At 40.2% G+C, this 27024-nt stretch overlaps 1 protein-coding gene across 2 annotated transcripts; it reads left to right on the top strand.

The window, feature by feature from the left end:
- The first annotated feature begins 19997 nt into the window (after positions 1–19997).
- LOC141721600 (SUMO-conjugating enzyme UBC9-like) lies at positions 19998–24275 on the top strand. Of its 2 annotated transcripts, none has more exons than XM_074524574.1 (5): positions 19998–20144; positions 20244–20328; positions 22135–22262; positions 23464–23568; positions 23975–24275. In XM_074524574.1, the coding sequence occupies exons 2-5, from the start codon at positions 20259–20261 to the stop codon at positions 24116–24118; spliced, it is 447 nt and encodes a 148-aa protein (XP_074380675.1). In that variant the 5' UTR covers positions 19998–20144; positions 20244–20258; the 3' UTR covers positions 24119–24275. The 2 variants fall into 2 exon arrangements, with proteins under 2 accessions (XP_074380675.1, XP_074380676.1); XM_074524575.1 differs by having other exon boundaries at positions 20068–20157.
- The last annotated feature ends 2749 nt before the right edge of the window (positions 24276–27024 follow it).

Here is a 27024-nt window from a genome sequence, read left to right as displayed (position 1 = left end):
TTTTCAATACTCGTTTAAAGTATAACTCTATTATATTTTTAAATTTTTTTTTTCTGTATAAAAGTTTTATGTTTAAACTTTTATTCAAAAAAAATAAAAAAAATATTACGAAACTATATTTTATACAAATTTCGAAATACATGTAAATAATAAATGTAGATCACACATGGGACCGAGGTAGTATTACATTCTTGAATTTCAATGCTACGTAAGTTGAATTTTATACTGAGATTGACTCCATGCTGTTGATGATATTACTCCTGGGTCATGTATGGACTTGTTCCCCCAAGCATATTAAAGACGTTCACATCTTATTTTCTTCGAAACCCATCTGCAAATTGACATTTAAGTCCGTTTGACATTTCAATCAACATATCTTTAAAAATAAATATTTATTATAGGAATACAAGATAAAATCTTATTTTCAGAAAAAAGCTTGTTTATAAGTACTTTTTCTGAAAAATGACAACATGCAGTCATCCATGTCATAAATTACCAAATTATTCATGTTTTTTTATAGGTAATCCTCGCAGTTACATTTTGGGTGTGCATCGCATAATCTATAATCTCGTTAATTTTAACAAGATATATCTCTTAATACGAAAATCAATAAACTAAAAATAGAAGTTAGTAGTAAATATAAACAGATCTACTCATTTACATATGAAATTAATATTTTCTACGTTTCAATATAACGGTTCACTTTTAAAAAAATTACGTATATTAAGAAATTCTAATATTATTAAAAAAATTATATTATTTATCATATTTATTGCACTGACTTTATTAATTGCATCATTGACGTTTATGATAGAAAGTTAGTCTTGAAAACGTAAACTAGTGATACAATAATTATGTGTGGTGTAAAATTTATCTTGAAAATATAAACTAAATTTTATAATTTGAATAATAACGTTGAAAGTGTAAGTAGACAATTATTTTAAAATAATTTTTTCTTTAAAAATGGATAATTATTTTGAAAAATAGAGAGTACTGTAAATACTCATCATTTTAACCGAAAATGTTCTTCCGTCTATCTCAATCAACGACCTGTAATTACAATGCTAAAGTCTATGAATTGACGAAATTGTACTCCCTCTATCCCTTTAAATTTTATAGGTTATTTTTTGGCACGCTTTTCAATACTCCTTTAAAATATAATTCCATTATTTTTTTTTCAAAATTTTTTTTTGCTTTTAAATTTTTATTTAAAAGTATTATGAAACTATACTTTATAAAAATCTCGAGATACGCGCAAATAGTAAACGTATGGAACCCGGTGGGACGGAGGGAGTACATCTGTCTTGTTTGACTTTTGATAGTCAAATTGACTCAACTTTGACTGTAAATAAATTTTTTTTTATTATTTTGAAAAATTGAAATATATATATTAAAGTAGATTAAACATACTTTCTATGATATAATTTTTATAAATATTTTCGATAATATACTATATGAAATTTTTGGTCAAAATTCGGTAAATTTAATCGCAAAAAATCAAAAAAGACAGATAAAAGGGAACCGAAAAAATATATTTCAAGCCGTGAAATAATAAATGTGTTAGATAAATATCTCCGTCTTGAAAAAAGAGCTATTGTCAACGTGGATTAGGGGAATTTTTCTTCATGTTTTTCTTTTTGTCAAAGGGGATTAGTGGTTGTATTAAGGTGGCTGACATGTTTGACTGTGGCTAAATTATTGGCCTAATCAAGTTGCCGAACTTGATTTGCCTCACTCCCTCAATCAGCCAAAATTTATTGATAACAAGCTGATTTTATTAAATGCAAATTTCTAACACTTGAGCTTCAAATGTAAACATATATATATACAGTTAAACCTCTGTAAATTGTAAATGAATACATCCCACAGATCAGAAAATTTTAAAATTTTATTAATTTTACTAGGTTATTCGTTTCTGGAGAGGTTGCAAATATATACTCCTTCCGTCCCCGAGAATGTTTGCGTTACTTTTGGGCACGCTTTTCAATACTCATTTAAAATATAGTTTTATAATATTTTTTTTAATTTTTATAAATAAAAATTTTATATTTAAACTTTTATTTAAAAAAAATATTATAAAACTATAATTTTTAAAAATCTCGAAATACGTACCGAATAGTATCGTAAACATTAACTTGAACCGCTACTTTTAGGGGTTTCTAATGTAAATCAACCTTATCAAAGAAAAGCATGCAGTGATGACTAATGAGCAAGCCAATAGGACAATCAATCAAAATTATATCTAATGTAACATAACAAAGAAGGGATCAAAATTACCAACATGAATTGATATGCACAAAGGTTTTTGCTCTGATAATTGGGTCAAGCCCTGATTACAATTTAAAATAAATCCAATCCCACACAAGTCCACTATAACGATCTTCAAAATATTATAAACTCTAATGGTATTTTGTGTTATAAACTAAACTGAAGTTTGAAATGGATTTTGTATACGGAAGAAATAGTAATTCTTTGATATCCACAACTTTTCTTGGGGAAGTTAGTTATTTATTTTAATATAAATCTTATTAATTAGAAAAATATACGTGTGTCAATTTAAAAATATAAAAATAATTTTGCAATTAAGTGAGTATATATCTCTTGCATATTAATATTTAAAAAATTATTTGTGCTACCAGTCATGACTTAAGCAGTAGATTTTCAGAATCAAGTACGGCATAAAAAATACAATTTCACTTAGGTAACTTTTGCGTGTCAGGTGTACATGTTGCAAATATAACATACACAATTTGCAGATATCTACTCCATAATATTTTTTTCAAATTTTTTTTTAATAAAAGTTTAAACATGAAACTTTTATTCAGAAAAAAAATTAAAAAAAATATTGTGGAGTTATATATTAAATAAATATTGAAAAGCGTGCCAAAAAATAACTTATAGAATTTAATGAGAGTAATAAATATGAACAATAGATGTCATATTTGGAATATAAGTATTCAATACTTATATGCCACTTAATTTGTTAAGGTTTTCAAAACTGATAAGTATAAATAAGTTACAAGATACCGGTGATTGGCACATGAGTTTATGATGCTAGAATGATCCACACACATACATATTTTAGGTAATTAGGCCCACGATGTACACATACCTATGGTCGATATTTGATTATTGATACATGATCGTAACCGTACAAAGAATTACAACAATATTTCTGTTGTGGATGTGAAATTAGAAGCTGAATTTCGAGCTTTATATAGCTAGGTTAATATTGAGTGTCAGAAATGGACTGCACTAGGGGGAACAATTTTGTCTGATACAAAAAATCAAGGGTAACTTAGTACTGTCTTCTCCAACGATTGTTAAAGAGTACTGTCCATCGTTCTATTTATTTTCGTTTTGAAGTTGTTGCTGAAAACTTTAGTCCTTTTTTAATAAAGGATAGGATGACAGTGGTTGATCCCATTCTGCAGAATTCCAGTTTACGGTTATAGCAGTAGTTTGTGATCCTGATACTATGTTATGTCCTTGAACCTTATAGTGTGAAGTTACTTAGTGATCGGATTTCAGAAGTATATGCAGTTCTCTTCCCATTGGAGACAGTCGATTTTGATCTCATTAGCAATAGACTTGTGTCACTGATCTCATCTTAGCAACAAGGGTGCCACCAGTTTCATCTTCTTCACTACAATGGCCTACCAAACGCCTCTTTCGCATTAACCCATTACGACGATTTTTTAGCTAACTATTTGATAAATCCACTCCTATCTGTAAAATAGAGAGGCTATAAGAGATATAGTTGCTGTTCTATACAAGCTCTACTAAAGCCAGTCTTTTATAGTCCAAGTATATATGTGGAAACTTTACACCCTTCAGTGCTCAATGATCAGCTGATAAAATTGTAACACAGTTCTTCAAGACTTTTCTGCACTTCATTTGTTACATTATTCATCTTAATTGGGCTGACAGTACTCGCCATGCATTATCTGTGCTACTACGTCAATTCAATTTTACTCGCCATGCATTATCTGTGGACCTGTGGTACAACGTCGATTCGACTTCAATTAGTGTAAGACAAAATACACGTGATTAGCAATTGAGTGTATGGTACTAGAATGATTTTACATAGGGGGAAGAAGTTTTTCGCATACAAAAAATATGAAGCGTAAACTACGGTTTTTAACAACAATTGTTAGGAGTGTCCAACAGTTTGTTTTTATTCTTAACCATCCAACGGTGGTGGTTGTTTAAAACCTAGTTGTTTTAAAAGTGTAAGAGAATGATCCTTTCTAGGATCTTATATATATTCTAACAAATAGGATGATAGTGGTTGAACCCATTCTACAGATTTCCAGGTTTTAGTCAAAATGCCGTAATTTATGATCCTGTTATGTTATGCCCTCAAACCTTATGGTGTTGTTTGAAGTTACTTGTAACTAGTGACTGGATTGCGGAAGTATATGCAGTCCTCTTCCCAGTGGTGACTGTCACTTTTCGATGTTAAAATACAAACGTATCTCCCAAATCATGAACCTTTTTGTTGTTGTTCCCGTGAAGTAATCAGTTTGCCTTGCTAGAAGTCAGATTGTGGTATTTTTATCACCATCTGAAATTCGTTTGCAAAAGCTGTATATTGAACTGATCATGTAATAGAAACAGGCTTCTGATTAGTTACAACTTACAACTGTCTTATATTAATAAAATCGATGTATTTTCTTAATACTTAGAGCTACATGGTCGTGTCTCTGATCTCATTGTAACAACGCCTATTGTCCGATCAGCACGATACAGAACCCAGAACTAACAGAGACTCTGAAAGTACCCCAGGCATTCGATGTCTACAGCTTTGGGGAGAACCTGCTTGAGCTTCTAACACGAAAGTGCCCGATATGCTAATACATACCACAAGCAGTAATGAGGTTATCCGCTTTTATAGATGGGCTCATTCCATTGTCAGAGAGGAATGGACTTAGTTTGATTTAAGCCTTAATTACCTATAACAGAAGAGATGTTGATTGGAAATGCAAATGTTGCATTTGGCAAAGGACTTATGTTACAGATTTTTGGAGCAGGTACTTAAGATGACTTTTGTTTTAAGATCTTGAAAGATTTTTAAAGATAACATCTAAAATCAACATACAACGATAGAACGCTGCATTGGGGAAGCCATTAATCATAAGAAGTGTGATGAATCAACGATACAACGCTGATCACGCCTCTGGTAGCTGCCGTAGGTGGCAGCTGATACAGAAGCTTAATACATTTTCAGTTACAGTATATCACTTGCAACGGACGGACCAGATACTGCTCTTTGTAACAAGAGGTCGAGAATAAAAAAACAAACTATTTTACGAAGAAATATATTTTGATTTCCAAAGTAATCTAGGGAACACACCATTAGTCAAGTGACACTAGTGGTTAGTAGCAGCACATGGTTTTTAAAAATTTACTGATTTTCAGATCCAAAATCTAGAAGTTTCTGTCACATAAAGAATGTAGTCAGTCTGGAGACAGGGAAAGTCAGGGTTTTCAACCCAAAAGAACACATTAAGCAAGAAGCGTAACATTGATCAAGTGATAATAATACTAAACAAATAAACTCATCATCGACTACTAGTCTACTAGTGCAACAAGTCAAGAAAGAGTGGTTTCTGTAACTTGTTCAATAGGAACAAGCTGGCTTGTCCACTTGCTGCAACTTGTCAAAAATTCTTTGTTATCTCGTTGAATAGCTCAAGCTTGCTTTCTTTACTTGTTGTTACGTTCAGACGCAATCATTCTCAGGTGCGGCAGTTTCGGATTGTGTTCGTATATGTAAACGAGTTGTTATATCCAAAATTTGGCATTGGGTTGACTCGGGTCAAACGCGGGCTAGTTGCAGTCAAACTTAGTGTTGCGTTGTGGAAGTAAGGACGCGTCCAAGCCTACAGGACGCGCCTACTAGGAAAGGGATATGTTACGAGGCAAGAAGAGTGCCTGATCAAGGAAGGCCGCGCCCCAGACTCTATGGACGCGTCAATGTTTATGAAAGTGCTCGGCAGACGAGAGCTTATGGTGATGGACGCAGTAGGACGCGCCTACTTTATCAATGACGCGTCATAGGAGGTGAAATGCTGTGCGTGATGGTTTAGAAGAGACGGTGCAAGTCTAATAAGGGTGAGGACGCGCCCTAATTTCTAGGACGCGTCGAATGTTTGTTTTATGTGATCTTAATGGTGAATTCAGGACAAAGCTTGCATGGAGAGGAGCGATGGAGGTTATTTTTACTAATGTGTTTGTTGCAGGTACTCTTGGAAGAATTCCCTCCTTGAGACGGTCAAGGAGGGGGATGTCTGTGAAAAGCTTGAAGGCCTCCAGGGGTATGCCTGATGATTGAAGGCCTCCTCCTGTATTCAACGGGTGTCCTCGTTGGGGATGCGGGGTTTAACCTTGGTGTGTGCTTTGGGAGCTCTGTTCTTGTATTCAACGGGTGTCCTCGTTGGAGAACTTTGGAGTCATCCTGCACTTTGCACCCGAGAGCTTGGGATCACCTGTCCTGCTATCTGGTGGGTTATCCTCATTCGGGGGACAGGGACGCGTCTTGCATTTGGGGTGAACCGTGGCTATACCTGCGTTCGTAAATCAAGGGAGATAGCTGTAGCGGAGTGTTATCCTTGCGCAGGGAGATGCACTATCCGTGAAGTCCTACGATTACGGACGAGCCTTGGGCCTTTGCGGTTGGGCCTCATAGTTGGACATTCCTAAAGCTAGCAGAAGATGGATATCGGATGGGCTTCTACTGGGTTTAAGAGTAAGAAGTCTTAACGCATTAGACTTCTTGTTCTACGAGAACTACGTTAGGCTTGATCCCTATATAAAGGGTACGTAGGCACATTGAGAGGGTAAGAAGTTGAGAGCTGATAAGAGAGCCACCACTTACTCTGATCAATCTCAGCCTAAAACAACCACAATCAACCATACACCGCTTAAGTTTCCGGTAAAGAACCACCGTCACAGATCTTAGTTTCGGCGAGAAACCTCAATCTTTGTTGTTACCAGATTCCTCCGTCAACAAATTGGCGCTAGAAGGAGGGGGGCTAATTAAGGTCACAATCTTAGGAGGAAAAGATGTCTTACAATCGTGATGGAAGTTCTTATGATGGAAGTGACAGCAGGTCAGAAGGGGAAGGCGGGGGGCGCTATACTCGCCACGAACCTTACGTTCCCAGAAACATGGCGGACCCACCAAGGGCTCCGGATGTGGGGGGGACACCTCCGGTTCTCATCAGCAACACTGATATATTGGAGCAATTATATCGCATGGGGGATACTCTTAACAGTTTTAACTCAAGACTGAACACGGTGGAGCGTCGAAGGACGAGGAGAGGTCGTCGTTTCCCCCGTCACGGTCATGCCTTGGGGAAAGCCCATGTAGTTGAGGGAGATACCCAGGGGAGCGGGGATAACCCGCGAATCACTCCGCGGCGTTTGCAATATTCTGACGATGTAGAGCCTATCGTAGAGCTTGCGGATGAGGACACTAAAGGCAGAGAAAGGCCTCGCCTGGGCAACCAGGTAGTGCCACACCCGCATAGGTCTGGACGTACGATGGACGAGCGTCGCCGTGTGGAGAACGCTCAAAGCCAAGACGAGGAAGGAAGAGATCTTTTAACCTTGAAGAAGAGGCTTGGCATAAGGTTGGAGGACGACGATTTGAGGATGTTGCTGGTAGAATGGCAAAAGGAAGGAAACGCCGGAGAAGCGAGGCCCCGTGATACGACGCGTGTGCCCCCCGCATTCCAAAGGGATGACGGGATGGGGCACCGCGAGCACGAGCGTGCCCCTCCGCGAGGAAGGCCCGGGAATTTCTACCGGGGATATCAGAGGAATGGACGAGGAAGGATGGGATATCAATACGGAAGAGCCCCTTACAATGGTAGGAGAGGTGGAGCGCACCCCGCTGGAGAAGCCCCCGCCGTTATTCCCGTAGCTTCTCACAGCGTTACTGGTAATGGGTCTGGAGCGCGTCCTCATGACCAGGACGGCGGGCAGACTCAAGTAAGAATGCAGAACAATGATGAAATTCCGCGACATGGTCAGGATGAACCTCGTGTACGGGAAAACATTCAGAACCAAAATGGTAATATGCCACCGCCGCAGCCTCAAGGTGAGGGGCGGCGAGATCCTCCGCCGCACCCGAGGGGTAATCAAGGGGAATTTCAGCAAATCGCAGAGCAACCCCAGCAGCCTAATGTTCAAACCATTCCTGGGGTAGGGACGTTTAATGTGAACGACCTCAAGCGGTTACTCAACCATCTTGAGGGAGGAAGAGTAACGGCGACAGCGCAAGCTCCTTCTCCTTTTGCTGCTGTTGTGAGGGAGGCGCAATTGCCCGTGGGATACCGGAACACAACCAACGACTTGCGTTTCCACGGGAACTCCGATCCTGTGGAGTTCTTGGGGCGTTTTAACATTGAAATGGATGTATATCAAGTACCTGATTTGGCTCGATGCCGTCTCTTGGCAGCCACTTTCAGAGAAGGTGCTCAGCAGTGGTTCCAAAAGCTTGGTCCAGGTGTAATTACATCCTGGGAACAGATGAAAACTTTGTTTTTAACACAATTTCAAGCCGCGGTGAAGTACACACCACCTGTTACCACGCTGGCTAATGTGAAACAAAAGGAAGGAGAAAGTTTGACTTCATATTTCAAGAGGTTTAACGCAGAATCTACTTTGGTGAGGGGTGCAACTGACGAAACGTTGAAAATATTGCTTATAGCTGGGTTGCGTGTGGGGACGGATTTCTGGAAACACCTACAAGGGAAAGACCCGGTGTCATTGGCCGATGTGCTCGCACAGGCGGAGTCGTTCAAGGCAATCGAGCAGTCGCTTGCAGAAACAAGAAAGAATGATGATACCTATAACTCCAAGGGGCGATCCAAGAGAAGGGACAGATCTGTAAGTCCGGGTTATCGGCGAAACGCCAGAAGCCCTAACAGGGTAAACGCTGTGAGCTCGCGAAGAGAATGGAGCCCACCATCGAACTACGAGAGAAGAGTCAGCAATTATACCCCGCTGGCGGCGTCCGTTGATCATATCTTCGAGGTAAATAAGGACAGGGGAATCTTCAAGAAGCCCGACCGTCTAACTTCATGGCAAAGCAGAGATAAAAAGAAGTACTGTGATTACCATGAGTCTACTGGCCATGACACCCACGAGTGTCGTCACTTGCGGGATGAGATTGAGGAATTGATCAAGGCTGGACACCTAGGAGAATGGATCGACAAGGTGAAGCGACGCAGGGGACTTGATGACAAGGGTAAAGATGAAAGACAACCCTCGCGGGCGGAGGATGTTGAGAAAACAGCGGAGGTCAAGTTTCAGAGGGCCGGCAGCATCAGGGCAATTTTTGGAGGACATCCTTTTGTTGGTGACAGTAATCGAGCACTTGAAAGAAACGCGAGAGAAGCGCGACATCCACCGCTCACTAACATCCACAGCTTGGAAGATAGACCCCCGAAGGTCTTTAAGGGGGAGTCCGCTGATATTACATTCAGGGAAAAAGAATCTAGGTGGGTGCATCATCCTCACAACGATGCGCTGATGATTACCATGCTTATTGGGGCAATGAACGTACATCGAGTGTTCCTGGATAATGGGAGTTCTACAAACATCTTATACTATAGCACCTACAAAAAGCTGGGTTTCCCAGATAGTGACATGTATTTTGAAGATGCGCACGTCTATGGCTTTACGGGGGAAGCAGTGAGAGTTATGGGCTCAGTCAGACTTCCCGTCACGCTTGGGGAAGGGGCTTTGTCGGTTACTCAAATGATAGATTTTAAGGTGCTAGATCAGGATTCCGCGCACAACGTACTGGTCGGCAGACCTTGGTTGCGTGCGTTCAGGGTGATAACCTCGATACACCACTTGATGATAAAGTTTCCGACGCCAAACGGAGTTGGCAGCCTGAGAGGGTCACAGTATGAGTCACGTGACTGCTATCACAAGGCTGTCAAGGAATTTCGCAGAAGAAGGTATGAAGGGAAAGGTCTCCCATTTGAAGATATAGAAGATATTCATACAAAACCGGGTGGAGAGGTCCATGCCCACTATTTTGTTGAGAACCCCGGAAAGGAAGAAACCAATACCTCTGGGAACTCCGTTGTGATGCAGAGACGTGTTTCGAAAATCCGTAGTGTAGAAGAAGTGGTGGTGAGTCACACAGGGGGAATCACGCAGAAAGAGGTTAACGGGGAAAAGTTGGAAGGAAGAAGTGAGATTTTGCAAAGTCTCGGCGATAACTGCAAGGTTGATGCTCCTCAAAAGAAGGATGCGCCCTTGAATGAAGTTGGGGTTGATGCTCCTCCAAACGAGGACGCGCCTTCAGATGAAAAAGTAGAAATTGAAGACCCCCGAGACTTTGATTTCGATTTGGATCCCAGGATCCCTATGCTTATCGAAAAAACGGGACCGGCCGAAGACACAATATCTATTCCAGTTGATAAAAATGACCCAAGCAAGGTTTTGAAAGTGGGATCTCAGTTGGATGAGGAGATGAGAGGAGGTCTTACCCGCTTTCTAATTGCAAACCTCGATGTTTTCGCATGGAGTCATTCAGATATGATAGGGATCGACCCGGAAGTAATGTGTCACCGTTTGAATATCCACCCGAATTGCAAGGGCATACGTCAGAAACGTCGCCCAGTAAGTGGAGAAAGGGCGATAGCATTAAAAGAAGAAGTAGACCGGTTGCTGGAAGTGGGGTTGATCAAAGAATCGTTCTACCCCGAGTGGCTTGCAAATCCAGTACTGGTGAAGAAACCGAATGGGAAGTGGAGGACATGTGTGGATTTCACGGATCTCAATAAGGCATGTCCAAAGGATAGCTTCCCGCTGCCAAGAATTGATCAGTTGGTTGACGCGACGGCAGGGCATGCGTTGTTGAGTTTTATGGATGCATACTCCGGATACAATCAAATTCCGATGTATGGCCCCGATCAAGAACATACATCCTTTATTACAGACAGGGGGTTATACTGTTACATAGGAATGCCTTTTGGCTTGATTAATGCTGGCGCGACCTACCAGCGGCTGGTAAACATGATGTTCAAAGACCAAATCGGGAGAACCATGGAAGTGTATGTGGACGATATGCTGGTGAAATCTAAGGTGACAACTGACCATATCAAGCACCTGATGGAGATGTTTAATATTTTGAGGAGGTTTCGTATGAAATTAAATCCACAAAAATGTGTGTTCGGCGTGGAATCGGGAAAGTTTCTCGGGTTCATTGTCAACCACAGGGGAATTGAGGCCAACCCCGCGAAGATCAAGGCATTATTGGATATGAAGTCACCCACCAATGTGAAACAGGTGCAGAGTTTGACTGGGAGGATCGCCGCGTTAAATCGTTTTGTTTCAAAGTCGTCTGATAGATGCAATGAGTTTTTCAAGGCGATTAGATTAGCTGGGAAAGACTTTGTATGGACGTCAGAATGTGAAGAGGCTTTCAAAAGAATCAAGGAGCAACTGGGGCATCCTCCCATGTTGTCAAAGCCATTGGATGGGGAAAATCTAATACTGTACCTCGCAGTGTCTGAATATTCGATCAGTGCGGTTCTGGTAAGAGAGGAAGACGGGCAGCAATCACCAGTGTACTACGTGAGCAAGCGGTTACACGACGCTGAAACTCGCTACACAAATATGGAGAAACTGGTTTACGCCCTGATTCTTGCGTCAAGAAAATTGCGGCCGTATTTTCAGGCCCATAGAGTCGAAGTTCGTACAGCATACGCACTGCGACAGGTCTTGCACAAACCGGAGTCATCAGGCAGAATGCTGAAATGGGCTGTGGAGTTGGGACAGTTTGATTTGGAATATGTGCCTCGAACAGCGATAAAAGGACAAGCCTTAGCCGATTTCTTGTTGGAATTTGATTCTGAAATTGATGATAAAGCTTTGGTGATGCTGTATCCACCTCAGGCCGAGGAGTCTTTGGAGGAGTTTCCACATCCTTGGTGGATCTTGCATGTGGATGGGGCGGTTAACAATGGAGGAGCAGGTGCGGGCATAGTACTTGTATCTCCGGAAGGCCACCACCTGATGAGCGCAATTCATTTCAAGTTTTATGCAACTAATAATGATGCGGAGTATGAGGCGCTGATTAATGGCCTGAAAATCGCTCTGGAAATGGGGGTGCGAAACTTAATTGCAAGAAGTGACTCAGAGTTGGTAGTGAATCAGGTGAATGGGGGATTTCAAGCGCGAGGCCCGCGAACAGAATTATACTTGAGATGTGTACAGCGCCTGATTGGAATGTTCAAAGAAGTCAGATTGGAATGCGTTCCGCGGGAGAAAAACAGTAATGCGGATGCTTTGGCAAAAATGGGGTCGCAACAAGAGGCTGTGTTGTTAGGGTCCATCCCTCTTGAAATCCAGGAGGTTCCGAGTATCCCAGAGATAGAAACTATGCAAGTGGATGAAGCTCCCAAGGAAACATGGATGACGCCCATTCTAGCTTACATTCGCAAGGGAACACTCCCCGAGGATAAGTCTATGGCTCGTCGACTTCGTTATCAAGCCGCAAGATATGTGATATACGATGAAGTTCTATACAAGAGAGGGTTCAACCAACCTCTACTCAGGTGTGTTGAAGAAGAAGAAGGAAATTACATCCTAAGAGAGGTGCATGAAGGAATCTGTGGCAATCACTCGGGGGGTAGCTCGTTGGCAATGAAAGTGTTGCGCCAAGGGTATTATTGGCCCACAATGAGAGAAGATGCTACAAATTTCGTCAAGGCATGTGATCGCTGCCAGCGCTTTGCAAACTACTCGTCTATGCCGGCTACACTCTTGACGCCTATGGCAAGCCCATGGCCGTTCGCCATGTGGGGAATCGATCTTATCGGAGAATTGCCGAAAGCTAAAGGAGACGTCAAGTATGCAGTGGTTGCGGTCGATTACTTTACTAAATGGGCGGAAGCTACGCCACTGGCTACCATCACCGCAAAGAAAATCAGAGATTTTGTTTTCAACTCAATTGTATGTAGGTTTGGAATCCCTTACAAGCTGGTCTCCGACAATGGAAAACAGTTTGATAGCAAGGAGTTGCGACAGCTATGTGAGGAGTTGAAAATCAAGAAGGAGTTTGCGGCGGTTTATCATCCTCAAAGCAATGGACAAACAGAGGCTGTTAACAAAATAATAAAACATACCCTCAAAACCAAGCTGGAGGAACGTAAAGGGAATTGGCCTGAAGAACTCCCGAAGGTGATGTGGTCATACAACACTACACCGCGATCTACTACGGGAGAAACGCCGTTTATGCTGACTTACGGTTACGAAGCTATGGTCCCCGTGGAAGTTGGATCGGGATCACTTCGCAGAGACTGTTACGGGAAAGAGGACGCTGAGGTTAATCAAAGGCTTCATTTAGATCTCTTAGAGGAGACGAGGGAAAATTCTCAGCTAAGGCTAGCAGCATATCAGCAGCGCGTCGCAAGGTATTATAACAAGAAGGTAAAAGGACAGTTGCTGAAGGTGGGGGATTTGGTACTTAGGAAAGTGATGCCAAATACAAAAAACCCCCAACATGGAGTGTTTGGAGCTAATTGGGAAGGACCGTACAGAATAAAGTCTATCCTGTGGAAGGGGACTTATCACCTTGAAGACATGGACGGGAAGCTAATTCCGCGAGCTTGGAATGCGGAACATCTCCGAAAGTATTACCAGTGAGGCGTGGCTTTGGCCCCTTGCGTATTTCTTTTATCATTTTGATTTATGCCCAGTTTATAGGCTAGAATTAAATAAATTCCTCCTAACCTAGGGGGGTGGTGCATGTACTACTTACTCTGGGAATAGTTGAAGGGTCATTTTTTAGAAATAATTTCCCCACAGAGCATAGTAGCCGTGGGACTGGTGCACTTTTGACATCAGGGTGCATTATAAATAAAATTTTGAAATTTTCAAAAAATATTTGCTCAATCTGTTTGGTCTCATGACGTGTCCTAAACGTAGGGCGCGCCTTAAGCTAGGGTTTTATATGAATGAAACACAAGAAAAATGTACTATTTTCAAGGACGCGCCCAAGTTATCTTGGTTGATGCTCCTTTGGACTGAATGTTACTATGATATTGACAACACAAGTAAAAAAGAAAAACTACTTGACGCGTCCTGCGGGAAGGATGATGTATTTTGGATCAAAGGTGAGGCGCGTCTTGAGTGATAGTTCTATGTGGATGTTAACTGAAGTAGTGGCTGCTAAAAGGATCAATAGAACTTGAGTAAAAATGTAACTAGGCGGTGTAATATTTCCAAGGACGCGCCCAAGTAATATTGGTTGATGCTCATAATTTAAAAGCAAAAGCAAGTCCCTACCAAGGACGCGTCCTCCCTGAGATGAAATATTTCTAAGAGAGCATTAAGGCATGTCAAACAGTTAGGACGCGCCCAGTCGCTCCTTGTGCGTTGGTTAAACACACAAGTACAGTGTAGTGCCGTGCTCATGCACTTTCCGAAGCAAACAAAGCCGCGTCCAACTAGAGAGGACGCGCCCACAATGGATATTTGCTTGACGGGAGTAAAAATAATAACAAATTAATCAAAGGCGACGTACCCTGAACACAAGGCGCGCCCATGTAAATGATTGAGAAAAGTGCAAGTGAATGGAGGTCAAAAGTAGTTTTTACAACTTGCAAGGCTTCAAAGGGCCCGCGCCTTTAAAGAGTTTAGAAAAAGTACATGAAAAACATAAGGCGCGTCCTAGGCAGGAGGCGCATCTTGGGGCTTGTCCTGGTCATTTGCAGGGGAAGGCTGAGTTTGGAGTGGAGCAGGTTCAGGGGACGCGTCCTCTTCCTCTAAGCCTAGGAATATCCTTTTGTTCTTGATGGATTCTGCAACCCTGATCCTGAAATCGTTTACCCATATCTGGGTATCTGCATCAAACTTTGAGAATGTATACTCTGGGTCGTTGGCAATGAATCCAGAGCACCATTCTTCAAATCCAGCCTGGAAGCCGTGCTGATAAACCAGTTTTTTCTCCTCTGTCCATCCATGCAGCCTATCATCATTCAGGATGTCAAGTTCCAGCTGCATGGTGGAGTTCAGGGCGATGACGCTGTCCATTTGCTTTTCCATTGCAGAGACATTGCCTTCCAAAACAGCTTTTTCTGTTTCTAGACGCGTCCTCTCGCCCTCTAGGCGTCTGATTTCAGCATCTTTTTCTTTGGTGAGCAGGGCAATGTGTTTTTCCAGAGATTTGACCTTGTCTTCGGCCTGGCTCTTTGCAGTATCAGTAACTGCAAGACGCGCCCTGAGCCTTGCCGCCATGTTGGCACTCTGTCGGGCATGAAGGTGAAGCTCAGCTGCGGCCTTCACCATGGCTTTTTCTGTTTGTTGCTCTGTTCTGAAAGTCCAGCCTCTGACTTCATCCTCTGAGAAATCCCCAACAGAGGACGCGCCCAGGTATCTAAGAACGAAGGACTGATCGTCAGGAATGATCTTTTGGCGTTTCGAGGGCGCGTCCTCCCCCTCCTCAGGAATTTCAAACGTGGGAGTCTCTATTATCTTTGGAGGAGGAGAAGGAGTTGCAGCAGGAGGTGGGGTTTTTGCCTTTGAATCAACCCTTGTGGGAGCCTGTTTCCTTGCCCTTAGTTTTTTGGAAGCCCCAATTGCGAACCCTTTGGGGAGAGAGGCCATGTCTGCAATATAAACATTCAAAGGAATTAGTTGGGTACAAGGAGACGCGTCCTAAAAGTAGGACGCGCCTATTTCATGATATAAAGGTCTATGTGCATGTCATATATAAATGAACATAAAGATAAATAAATGTGTGGTAATGACGCGTCTTACCTAAGACGTTTTCTAGAATAAGGAGACATGCCCGGGGGGTAGGGCGCGTCCAAGGTGATAGTGCATATATGAAGTAACTTTTATAAATTATGCTAAAATTAAAGGGAAAAAGTGAGCATAAATACGACGCGTCCTAACGCCGTGACGCGTCGTACGTACAATGATTTCTTACCCTGCTCTAAATCCACCTTTTTGGTGATGTCTGGCTGAATAATTTCTGTGGCTTGGAGCCCTTTGGACTTTTCAGAAGCAGTAAGGATAGGTTTCCCATTGTGGAAATCTCGAAATTTGCAGAGAGAACCCACTCGTGGGGACAAAGCTCCTATTTTCTTCAAGTTCTCCTCGGTGATCATGTCCTTGAGGTTGAAATGTTTTTCAGCATACTGTAACACCTTTTCTGCTCTCTTCTTCTTCTTTCCTGCAAGCTCTTTCTGGGTCCTTTTATCTAAGAGAAGGGAGGATAGGTTACAACAAAGAAAACAAAGAAATGGGTATAAAAGAAAAGGCGCGCCCTGGCAAAGGGGACGCGTCCTGAATGTTGGACTCACTTGGTTCCAAGTTGAAGCGAACGCGTGTTCTTTTGACATCATAAATATAGAAGAATGGCTCCTTCCAGTCTCTTTCGTGGCTAATTTTACCTTCATTGAATCCCTTGTTGTTCAACCATTTGTTGACTACCAGGAAGTGGTACCCGGGAATTGATTTCCTGATGCTGTAAAAGAAGCTGAATTCTTTCATTGAGGGCGCGCCCAGCCTTAAGTTATGGTACATGATGAACAGAGCCCAAGCTAGTTTGTATGAATTTGGTGATAGTTGGACTGGAGCTACGTCGTACCATTTTAAGATTTTCTTAATGTAGGGATGCAAAGGCGCGCCCACACCCAAGGAAATTAACTTTGGAGTAAGCACCATTCTGGGGATCCTTTGGTTCCCGACATTGAAAATGTGTGGCCTCATGGTTCGAAGAGGGCGCGCCCAGATTCCCTCCATGTCATAGTACTTCATGTGCCATTGAATTTCCCAATCGGTTGCCGTCGAGTCAAGAGCTACGCATGCCAGCTTGCCCTCTCTTTTTCTTCTAGCATTCTTCTCTGCCTCAGTTAGAGTGTCAAGTCTGGTCCAGTCACAGTCCACTTCAACATCTGAAGGATTCCAATGTTCCAGAGGGGAGTCTGATTTCTGAGGGGATACTGGATATGTTTCGGGGTCAGGAATCCTCCTTTCAAATTCATTCACGCTGAGAGGTGACGCGTCCTGAGAGGGAGCCGAGCCTTGAGAATTCGACGCGTCCTGGGAATAGGGCGCGTCCTCGCCTGAAATGGCTATTTTTTGGGGTTTTTGGCTTGTGGTTAAAACAATTTCGTCGTCTGTCCAATCTTCAATGGCAGCCCTAGTATCGAGAACCGGAGTTCTTTGCCTTTTGACTCCCTTCTTCTCTATTCTTGAAAGTATGGGAACATGATCCATGGAGTCAGAGCTGGAATTGGACATTATTGAGGTTTTTGATTTAAGGGAACAGAAGACGCGTCTTTCTGCTCTAAGGAAGGAATCCGTCCTGTGGATGTTGGGAAAGTCGGGTTTAAAAGAAATCAGGTGTGGGGAATAGGTTCCAATACGCTTGTTGAGTGCTTTAAACGGGTGAAATGGTGAAGAAGAAGACGCGTCCTCCAGCTGCAAAAGAATAAATAACAATTTGAGGACGCGTCCATTAAAAAAAAGGAGAGAAGAAAAGGAAAAGAAAGATGGAAGGAGGATATTGTGAGGGCGCGTCCTGAAAATCTATCGCAGGGGGGTGTGCTACAATGATGCGTCCTGAAAATCTACCGCAGGGGGGTGTGCTACAATGATGCATCCTAATAAACCTTTGATCCTATATTACCTTTGTTTGGGACAACTTGAACATGTCTTAAATTAGAAGATACAGGACGCGTCCTAACAGGAAGACGCGTCCTACATGATTATAACAGCGGAATGTTAATCGACTGTTAACAATTTAGGGGAAATATGATGAAATCCTAGAAACATGTAGTTGAGAGATCAGGGAAGCAAAATATGTTAGATTTACAGATATATTCACATATACATGCAAGGAGAGTTAAGAGTGGTGTACGGCAACTCGAAGCATATGAGCGGGTTTTTGCTTATTAAACTCAATTTACTTAATTAAATAGTAAAGTAAAGGAAGATTTGTATACCTTGTGAGTTGGCGGTTGGATTGAGCTACAGAAATAGGGAAATGGCTGGATAGATCACTGGAATTTGGACCTCGAAATTCCTTCTTGAAAAGGCGGCAATGGCGGATGTGTGAGAGAGAAACAGGGATGGTGATGATGGTGCGCCTTAAACTAGGGTATTTATAGAAGGAGGGCGACCCTAAGGATGACAGCTGTATACCGCATGTAGAAAGTGAGGGTAGGACGCGTTTTCCCTTTATGACGCGTCCACATAGTTTGAGCCAAATTTCGCTTGGAAAGAAATTCCAATTTTGTTTTTAACTGTAAATGGAATTTGGGGGGTAGTTGTTATATCCAAAATTTGGCATTGGGTTGACTCGGGTCAAACGCGGGCTAGTTGCAGTCAAACTTAGTGTTGCGTTGTGGAAGTAAGGACGCGTCCAAGCCTACAGGACGCGCCTACTAGGAAAGGGATATGTTACGAGGCAAGAAGAGTGCCTGATCAAGGAAGGCCGCGCCCCAGACTCTATGGACGCGTCAATGTTTATGAAAGTGCTCGGCAGACGAGAGCTTATGGTGATGGACGCAGTAGGACGCGCCTACTTTATCAATGACGCGTCATAGGAGGTGAAATGCTGTGCGTGATGGTTTAGAAGAGACGGTGCAAGTCTAATAAGGGTGAGGACGCGCCCTAATTTCTAGGACGCGTCGAATGTTTGTTTTATGTGATCTTAATGGTGAATTCAGGACAAAGCTTGCATGGAGAGGAGCGATGGAGGTTATTTTTACTAATGTGTTTGTTGCAGGTACTCTTGGAAGAATTCCCTCCTTGAGACGGTCAAGGAGGGGGATGTCTGTGAAAAGCTTGAAGGCCTCCAGGGGTATGCCTGATGATTGAAGGCCTCCTCCTGTATTCAACGGGTGTCCTCGTTGGGGATGCGGGGTTTAACCTTGGTGTGTGCTTTGGGAGCTCTGTTCTTGTATTCAACGGGTGTCCTCGTTGGAGAACTTTGGAGTCATCCTGCACTTTGCACCCGAGAGCTTGGGATCACCTGTCCTGCTATCTGGTGGGTTATCCTCATTCGGGGGACAGGGACGCGTCTTGCATTTGGGGTGAACCGTGGCTATACCTGCGTTCGTAAATCAAGGGAGATAGCTGTAGCGGAGTGTTATCCTTGCGCAGGGAGATGCACTATCCGTGAAGTCCTACGATTACGGACGAGCCTTGAGCCTTTGCGGTTGGGCCTCATAGTTGGACATTCCTAAAGCTAGCAGAAGATGGATATCGGATGGGCTTCTACTGGGTTTAAGAGTAAGAAGTCTTAACGCGTTAGACTTCTTGTTCTACGAGAACTACGTTAGGCTTGATCCCTATATAAAGGGTACGTAGGCACATTGAGAGGGTAAGAAGTTGAGAGCTGATAAGAGAGCCACCACTTACTCTGATCAATCTCAGCCTAAAATAACCACAATCAACCATACACCGCTTAAGTTTCCGGTAAAGAACCACCGTCACAGATCTTAGTTTCGGCGAGAAACCTCAATCTTTGTTGTTACCAGATTCCTCCGTCAACACGAGTCAATATTCGTATTTTTAAACTGGTCAGATAAAAAACATCTAAAATTAAATAAAAGCTAACATTTATTTTTAAACAAATGAAAATTTTAGAAATCCGTCATTTCAAATAACTTTGTGTTCAGATCACTTTTTGACGTTCTCTCAATAAATCCGATTATGAATTAAAATGGTTCGGATCAATTTCGGGTCGTGTACCATATTGTGACCTTAACCATTCGTATCAACTAGTTCTCCCCTTCTCCTTGGGTTGGAAGCCCTGCCAACTTCAATGTCAATAAGGAAAATAATGTTTCCTCTCAAAAAGTTTGATTAACAGGAGTGTCAAAATTGATGATATAGTAGATCAAGTAGAATCTAGTTTAAAGATAAAGCACTGGATCGGTGGATCCAGCTACATTCCCTCCAAACGACACCGTTTAACCCGAACATTTCTTGCAATAATTTCACCATCTTAGAATATGATATTCCATGGTCCCACAGAATAAAAATAATAAAAGACATGTAAAGCAATCCCGCAGCAACCTCAAAACCACGCTACTCTCATCATTTTTTCCTACATCTTTCTGTTCATTTCACAGCTCCTATCTTTCACACTTCTTGTAAGAATCTAAAGTCAGTATGTTTTTATAACCATTTTTTGCATGTGTTTATGTTTATATGGATCTTGGCTTATATTTTGTGTTGATGTTTATGTGCAGGCTGAGTAGTTGAGTATGGCTTCTAAGAGGATTTTGAAGGAACTTAAGGATCTTCAGAAGGATCCTCCTACTTCTTGTAGCGCTGGTATTTTTAATGTTTTTTTTTGTTTTTTGGTTAAAATTTTGAAAATTGTTGTTTTTTCCACCTTTTACGCTTCTGTTTGAGAATGCTTTGGAACCTAAATAAGTTATAAGAAACTTTGTTGAATGTCACGTGTGTTTGTAGAAATAGTAAATAAGATAGAATATTTGCATTAACATCTATCATTGGGGTTAAAATTTCCGATTTATGACGTTATCATTGTCACATCATTTCAGAGAATTTTTGGTCATATTTTTCGGGTTATCAAGCATTTGAAGTTACTACTTCAACTCATATTGTATGTCTTAGAATATGTCTTGAATATGTAAATAAATCAGTAAATGCCCCAAACGCTGAGACTTCCGGGGTCTCAGCGTTTATTAAAATGTTTGTTGTATGTGACATATTTGCACGCACACATGCCTGCACCAAGGCTTGAACTCTCGAAATCTTGCTCTCGTACAGAGGCGAGGGTATTGGCTACGCTCACCTTGGGTTGTTAGATTGCTTATTTGATTTTATACTATAGCATAAAGTGATGTACATAGAAATTTATAAATTAGAAGGGTATTTGAGCTCTTTTTGATTCCGGCAACTTCAATATTTTTTTGTAATTAAATCTATAGACTAGAGCTGCACAGTAGATTTATTCAATGGTCCACTCTTCAATCACAAAATTAGATTTCGAGTGAGGGGTGATCAACACATATAAACGATAGTACGTTCTTGTAACACCTAGAGGTTTCAAAAGAGTTGTTAACTTGACATGTTTGTTTAGAGCAGCTGACTCTTTGCGGTTAAATTAATTGCTTTTGAGATATCCGGTAGAATCCTTGATCAAGTGAATTAGTTATTTGCAATTATCTTTTCTGCTCAGGTACAATTTTTGCTTCGCTTAAATACTCATTCTAAGGATAATATAGTACACCACCTGGTTTATTTTTACAAATTTAAATGGCTTTGTCCTGTTTGCGGATGCTTATGTTAGTCCATAGCTTTCATTAAAGGGAAATACAACCAAGTGATGTACCACATATGCTAGTACTTTTTCTCTAACTTACTGTATATATTATAAACCAGATGTCTTCATCCATGCCTGACGTTGAACAACATTGCATAAGGGGCTTTTAGTATCTAAGTAACATATGAATTACAAATTTTTACAGAGAACACAAATACTTGACAGCTGAACGAAAAAGTGGTTTGACTGTTGTGCAACTAATTCAACTACTCGGCCAATGGCTTCACTGACTTAGCGTTTGGGTATTTCAGCCCTAACAGATATTTTAGTCTAATTACATTAAACAGGCGAAAATATTTTCGCAGTATGACTTGATTATGTGTCATGGCATTCAAATTTCTTGTAATATTTTATGTTATTAAATTATATAGTAATATCCTTTTCCATGTTGTAGAACCAAGTGCCTAATTATTTTACTAAATAAATTTGCAGCACTTTCAGTTTCAAATTTGATTAATTACAGTTGTAGTGTTCAAGAGTTCAGCTGGGACTGTGTACCTGTTAATTGGAACTCTACCTATTTATTTTTTTTATCATCCATTGATCCCTCTACCTCTTAACGTAGCCTTTGTGAACCATTAAAAATCTTAATTTTTTTTTTGTATCTTTATAACATTGTTCTCTTAGTGAGTGGACACTAGTTTTGAATGTTTACATCCAGTATATTTTAGACGACAAGCATATCAAAAGTTTCAATTAAAGAGATTTCCTAGCATTCCTCTAGCCTAAATTACGTTGTTTCCATAAAATTACCTATGTTTTTCTTGCTGTTGTGTTTGATTATTTAGGTCCTGCGGCTGAAGATATGTTTCACTGGCAAGCTACAATTATGGGCCCTCCAGATAGTCCTTATTCAGGCGGGGTTTTTCTGGTGACCATACATTTCCCTCCGGATTATCCATTCAAGCCACCAAAGGTGTAGTGCTTCTTTAGCTTTTACTTATATATGTTTGGATGCACGCAATCTCTTTTTGTATATCCAACACACGATTTGTTTGTAAGATGGGCTTAATCTAGACAAGTTTTCTTGTCCAATACATTCTTGTTGGCTTCACAGATATGCAAAATATTTTTATATGCACTCCAGTTTCTTCCCATTCTATACTTGCAAGTTGCACTCACTGTCATTCGGTTTCTATTTTGTTGCATAAAGTTGTAACAATAGCAGTGTCATATATATAGGAGAGACATGGAATTACAGAAAATTAAGACTATCATATATACATTATGTGCAGTAACATTAATTTGGATCACCAATACAATATCTCAAAATTTCAATCACTATCGTTTAGTTGTCGTGGTATTTATGCTATGGTTGAAGAGTTGGAATGAGGGAGGACCGCAAGGACTTATAGTTAATTAATTTAATAGTAAAAGAAAGAATGTAGGAAGGAATGCTGCAAGAAAAACAGAGAGTGCGAAATTTATATGTCAAGGTTTGCGAGCAAAATAGGTAAAAGTAGGAATGAAGCGTACATTTACCAGTTTTTTGGGACTGTGGCCAATTTTAAGTTTGTATGAATGGGGGTGCAGGGAGGAATGAAAAAAATATTTACCTACAAGTACTACATTCCATTTCCCAAATACATTTCGTCAAATCAAACAGAGCATAGAAGTTAAGATGCCAAAATATCGTGTTATCAATGCAGTAAGAGAATCATATCACGGTAAATTGCTACGTGAAGTAGCTTAAGAAGGTCTGGATTATCATTTATCTTCATCATTAGTTCCCAAGTAAATTTAAAGTTGGGCATGTAAGTTTGAATTAACTCTGCTTTGCAAGATAACATATCAAGTATACAAAACCCTGTAAGTAGGTTGATCCTTTTCATAAGGCAACTAGTTTATGTATATACCTCATCCCGCTTTCTTTGAGTGATCCTTTAACTTTTTTCAGTCCTCAGGGTGACAATTGTTTTCCTAGTAGTTGAAGATCCCTTGTAATTACTCCTGAAATCTGTGTGTACTGTGTCATTTCTTTTAAAGGTATTTTTAGGTGATGTTCCATAAATCTGATGTAGGTAAATTAATATTTAAGATAGTGTGGGTGTTTATGACCTTGAAGGCCGGAGTCATGGTATTAACATATGTTTTTTGTGCATGCAATAAATTGACAGGTAGCATTTCGAACAAAGGTTTTCCACCCAAATATCAACAGCAACGGGAGCATTTGCCTTGACATTTTAAAAGAACAATGGAGCCCTGCTCTGACCATTTCCAAGGTTATTGTTCTATTCTATTGAAAGAAAGAAATGCAACACTTAAAGAATGCATGCTCACTGCACATATTTGCTATATTTTCCTGGTCTGTTTCCTGGCTAACTATGCCACGATTTTTTAGTTGCTCGAATAATATGGGTTTATATGAAAAGTTCATGTCCTGCACACTTTCATAGATCTTGCTTCCATGGCTTAATAAAGCCACATTTTCGTAACTTCCCAAGACTTCTTTCCATGAAAGGGGTCTTGACCGAAACACCCTCTCCCTATTCACTGGAGGAGGCATAAGATCTCCTTTTATTTATTTCCTCCGTGCCTTGAAGTTGAATATACTAGATAATGCATGGCTCAATATGGTTGATTAGCCCTTTCCGCTAATTTCATTCTTCTCCTCCCTTTTCCGTGAAGGTTTTGTTGTCAATATGCTCCTTGCTGACAGACCCAAATCCGGATGACCCTTTGGTGCCGGAGATAGCTTACATGTACAAGAATGACAACAACAGATATGAAACAACTGCAAGGAGCTGGACCCAGAAGTATGCCATGGGTTAAGAGGCTATGGGATATATGATGGAGATTGCCTTTCTCTTCAAAATAATTCAGTATTTCCATTTTTATGTACGAATAACTTTGACACATCTGTAGACCATAAAGTATACAATTCAAATCAGGTGTCTGATGGAAAAAGAAACATTAATGTTGCTCTAAAGTCCTTGCTTGTTTAAACCTTTTTTTGAACTGCAGAACTGCACTTAGTTTCCTTGCCCTTGTGTTAGATTAGTGGCGGTATACCTGACCACCCGTTAAAAATAAAATATAATTTTGACTTAAAATTAAAATAGTTAAAAATAAAATATATTTTGACTTGAAATTAAAATAATAAAAGTGTATGGACTATTTTAAATAATTCTTGATTTTGTATGTATCAGTCTAATCTTCAGAACTATTCACAGAGTCTTCTAGTATCATGTTTTTTGAAGTCGAGCATTTAATAAAAGAGTCTTTTGAACTCTAACAATTATAAGTGTCTAGATCTAATCCATATAGTCCTATATAAAACCTTGTACCAAATTATTTATGATAAATTCATTTTCAAGCAATATAGTTTATATAAAATACCACTCTCTTACATATTATGAGTTGTGTAAGTTTGAGTGAGATCCTTTATTCCAACAAAGTGGTATCAAGAGCCAAAGGTTCTACTTGTCTTCAAAGAAGACTTGTGTTTGTTAAAGAAGAAGGAGATCATGGTAAATGGAATGTCTCAATGGAAAATGTCAAAATTCACGAAAGACAATTATAAGAATTGGTGCATTCGTATGAAGGTGATCCTTGGAGCAAATGATGTTTAAGAACTTGTGGAGAAAGGATTAGTGGTGCCCGAAGATGAAGCAAATTTGAATCAAGTTAAAAAATATCAACTACAAGCCCAAAGAAAGAAGGACCAAAAGGCGATTATATATGATCATCCATCAATGTTTGGATGATTCTATGCTACAAAAGGTGGCTTCCGCAACAACATCAAAGAAAGTTTGGGATATTCTAAATTCTTCTTTTAGTAGAGATGCAAAAGTGAAAAGAGTTCAGTTACAAACATTTCATGGCGAGTTTGAGGCTTTGCGAATGAAATAATCCGAATCAATCTCGGAATATTTTTCAAGGGTCTTGACCATTGTTAACCAAATGAAAAGTAATGGAGAAGAGGTAAGTGATGTTCGTGTTATTGAAAAAAAATTCTTCGCTTACTTGTCTCTAAATTTGATTATAAAGTCGTGGCAATTGAGGAGGGTAAAGATATAGATGAAATGACTATTGATGAGTTTATTGGATCACTACAAGCCCATGAAGAAAAAATGTTAAAAAGGAATAAGCCAATTAAACAAGCCTTGGAAGCAAAATTATCTTTCAAAGATAATGATGAAAGATACACAAGTCAAAAAGGTCGTGGTCGAGGACGTGGACGAGGCTTCTTGTATGGACAAGGTAGAGGACGTGGCCAACAAAGAGAAAAAAATAAAAAAGATGAAAGAGTGTGCGATACAAGTAATTCAAGAGGCCATTGAAGAGGAAGATTTATCAAGATATGACAAACCAAATGCTAGGTGTTATAATTGTCAAAAATATGGTCATTATACAGCCAAATGCCGCACTTTAAAAAATCAAGTTGAGGAGAAAGCTAATCTTGTAGAAGACAAAGGCAATAAACCCAATTTACTTTTAGCAAAAAAGGAGAAGAAAATTGTGCAGATAATCTATGATATCTTGATAGTGGGGCAAACTATCATATGTGTGGAAATAAAAACTTGTTCGTGAATTTCGATGAAAATGTGAATGGGAAAGTCACTTTTAAAGACTCTTCGGGAGTGCCCATCAAAGGAAGAGATAACATCTTAATTCGCTTGAAAAATGGAGATCATGATTTTATTTCAAGTTTTTATTATATGCCTAGTATGAAAAATAATATCTTGAGTTTTTGGGCCAACTAATGAAGAAAGGCTACACGATCACCATGAAAGATGGATTTCTTAACTTGAGAGACTCTTGTGATAATTTAATTGCTAAGGTGCTTATGACGAAGAATCGTATGTTTATTCTCAAAATTGAAAATGATGGTCCAAAATGTTTAAAGTCTTGTGTTGAAGATTCTTCTTGACTTTGGCATCTTAGGCTTGAGCACTTAAATTTTGAAGGATTAAATTCACTATCTAAGAAGCACATGGTAAATGGCTTGCCTCACATCAATCATCCAAATCAAATTTGTGAAGGATGTCTATTCAGAAAGCAATCAAGGAGTATTTTAAGGGAATCCATGACAAAGGCAAAGGAGCCGCTCGAACTTATTCACTCGGATGTATGTGGGCCTCTTAATCTTCCATCTTTGGCAAAAACCGTTATTTCTTATTATTTATTGATGATTTTAGACGCAAGACATGGGTGTACTTTCTCAAAGAGAAGTCTCAAGTTTTTGAATGCTTAAAAAAATTCAAAGCCCAGTTGAAAAGGAGAGCAAATATCAAATAAAAGTAATTCGTTCGGATCGAGGAGGCGAATTCAGTTCAAATGAGTTCTTAAAATGCTGTGAAGATCATGAAATAAGAAGACCTGCAACGGTGCCAAGATCGCCTCAACAAAACAGAGTCGCGGAAAGAAAAAATAGAAACATTCTTAACATGGCTCGAAGTGTTAAAGAGAAAAAATATACTTAAAGAATTTTGGGCCGAAGAGGTAGATTGTGTCGTTTACTTGTAAAATTGATGTCCATTAAGAAGTGTCAAAGATATGACTTCACATTGATGGAAAGGAATAAGACCATCTATTACTCACTTATGAGTTTTTGGAAGCATTGCCTATGCACATGTCGATGATGAACTACGAACAAAGTTAACAAAAGTGAGAAATATGTCTTTGTTGGCTATGATGCAAGAGCAAAGGGGTACAAACTTTACAACCAAATCAAT

This window comes from Apium graveolens, chromosome 4, assembly GCF_009905375.1.
Source record: "Apium graveolens cultivar Ventura chromosome 4, ASM990537v1, whole genome shotgun sequence".
NCBI classification, from domain to species: Eukaryota; Viridiplantae; Streptophyta; class Magnoliopsida; order Apiales; family Apiaceae; genus Apium; species Apium graveolens.
Note: the sequence above shows the minus strand (reverse complement) of the source record. Positions and strands in the feature narration are given on the sequence as shown.

Excerpts from the sequence above, each read along its gene's own strand:
- LOC141721600 (XM_074524574.1), top strand. The coding sequence starts at position 20,259 with ATGGCTTCTAAGAGGATTTTGAAGGAACTTAAGGATCTTCAGAAGGAT. Across the intron at positions 20,329-22,134 it reads TCCTACTTCTTGTAGCGCTG|GTCCTGCGGCTGAAGATATG; the intron begins GTATTTTTAATG and ends TTGATTATTTAG. Across the intron at positions 22,263-23,463 it reads ATCCATTCAAGCCACCAAAG|GTAGCATTTCGAACAAAGGT; the intron begins GTGTAGTGCTTC and ends ATAAATTGACAG.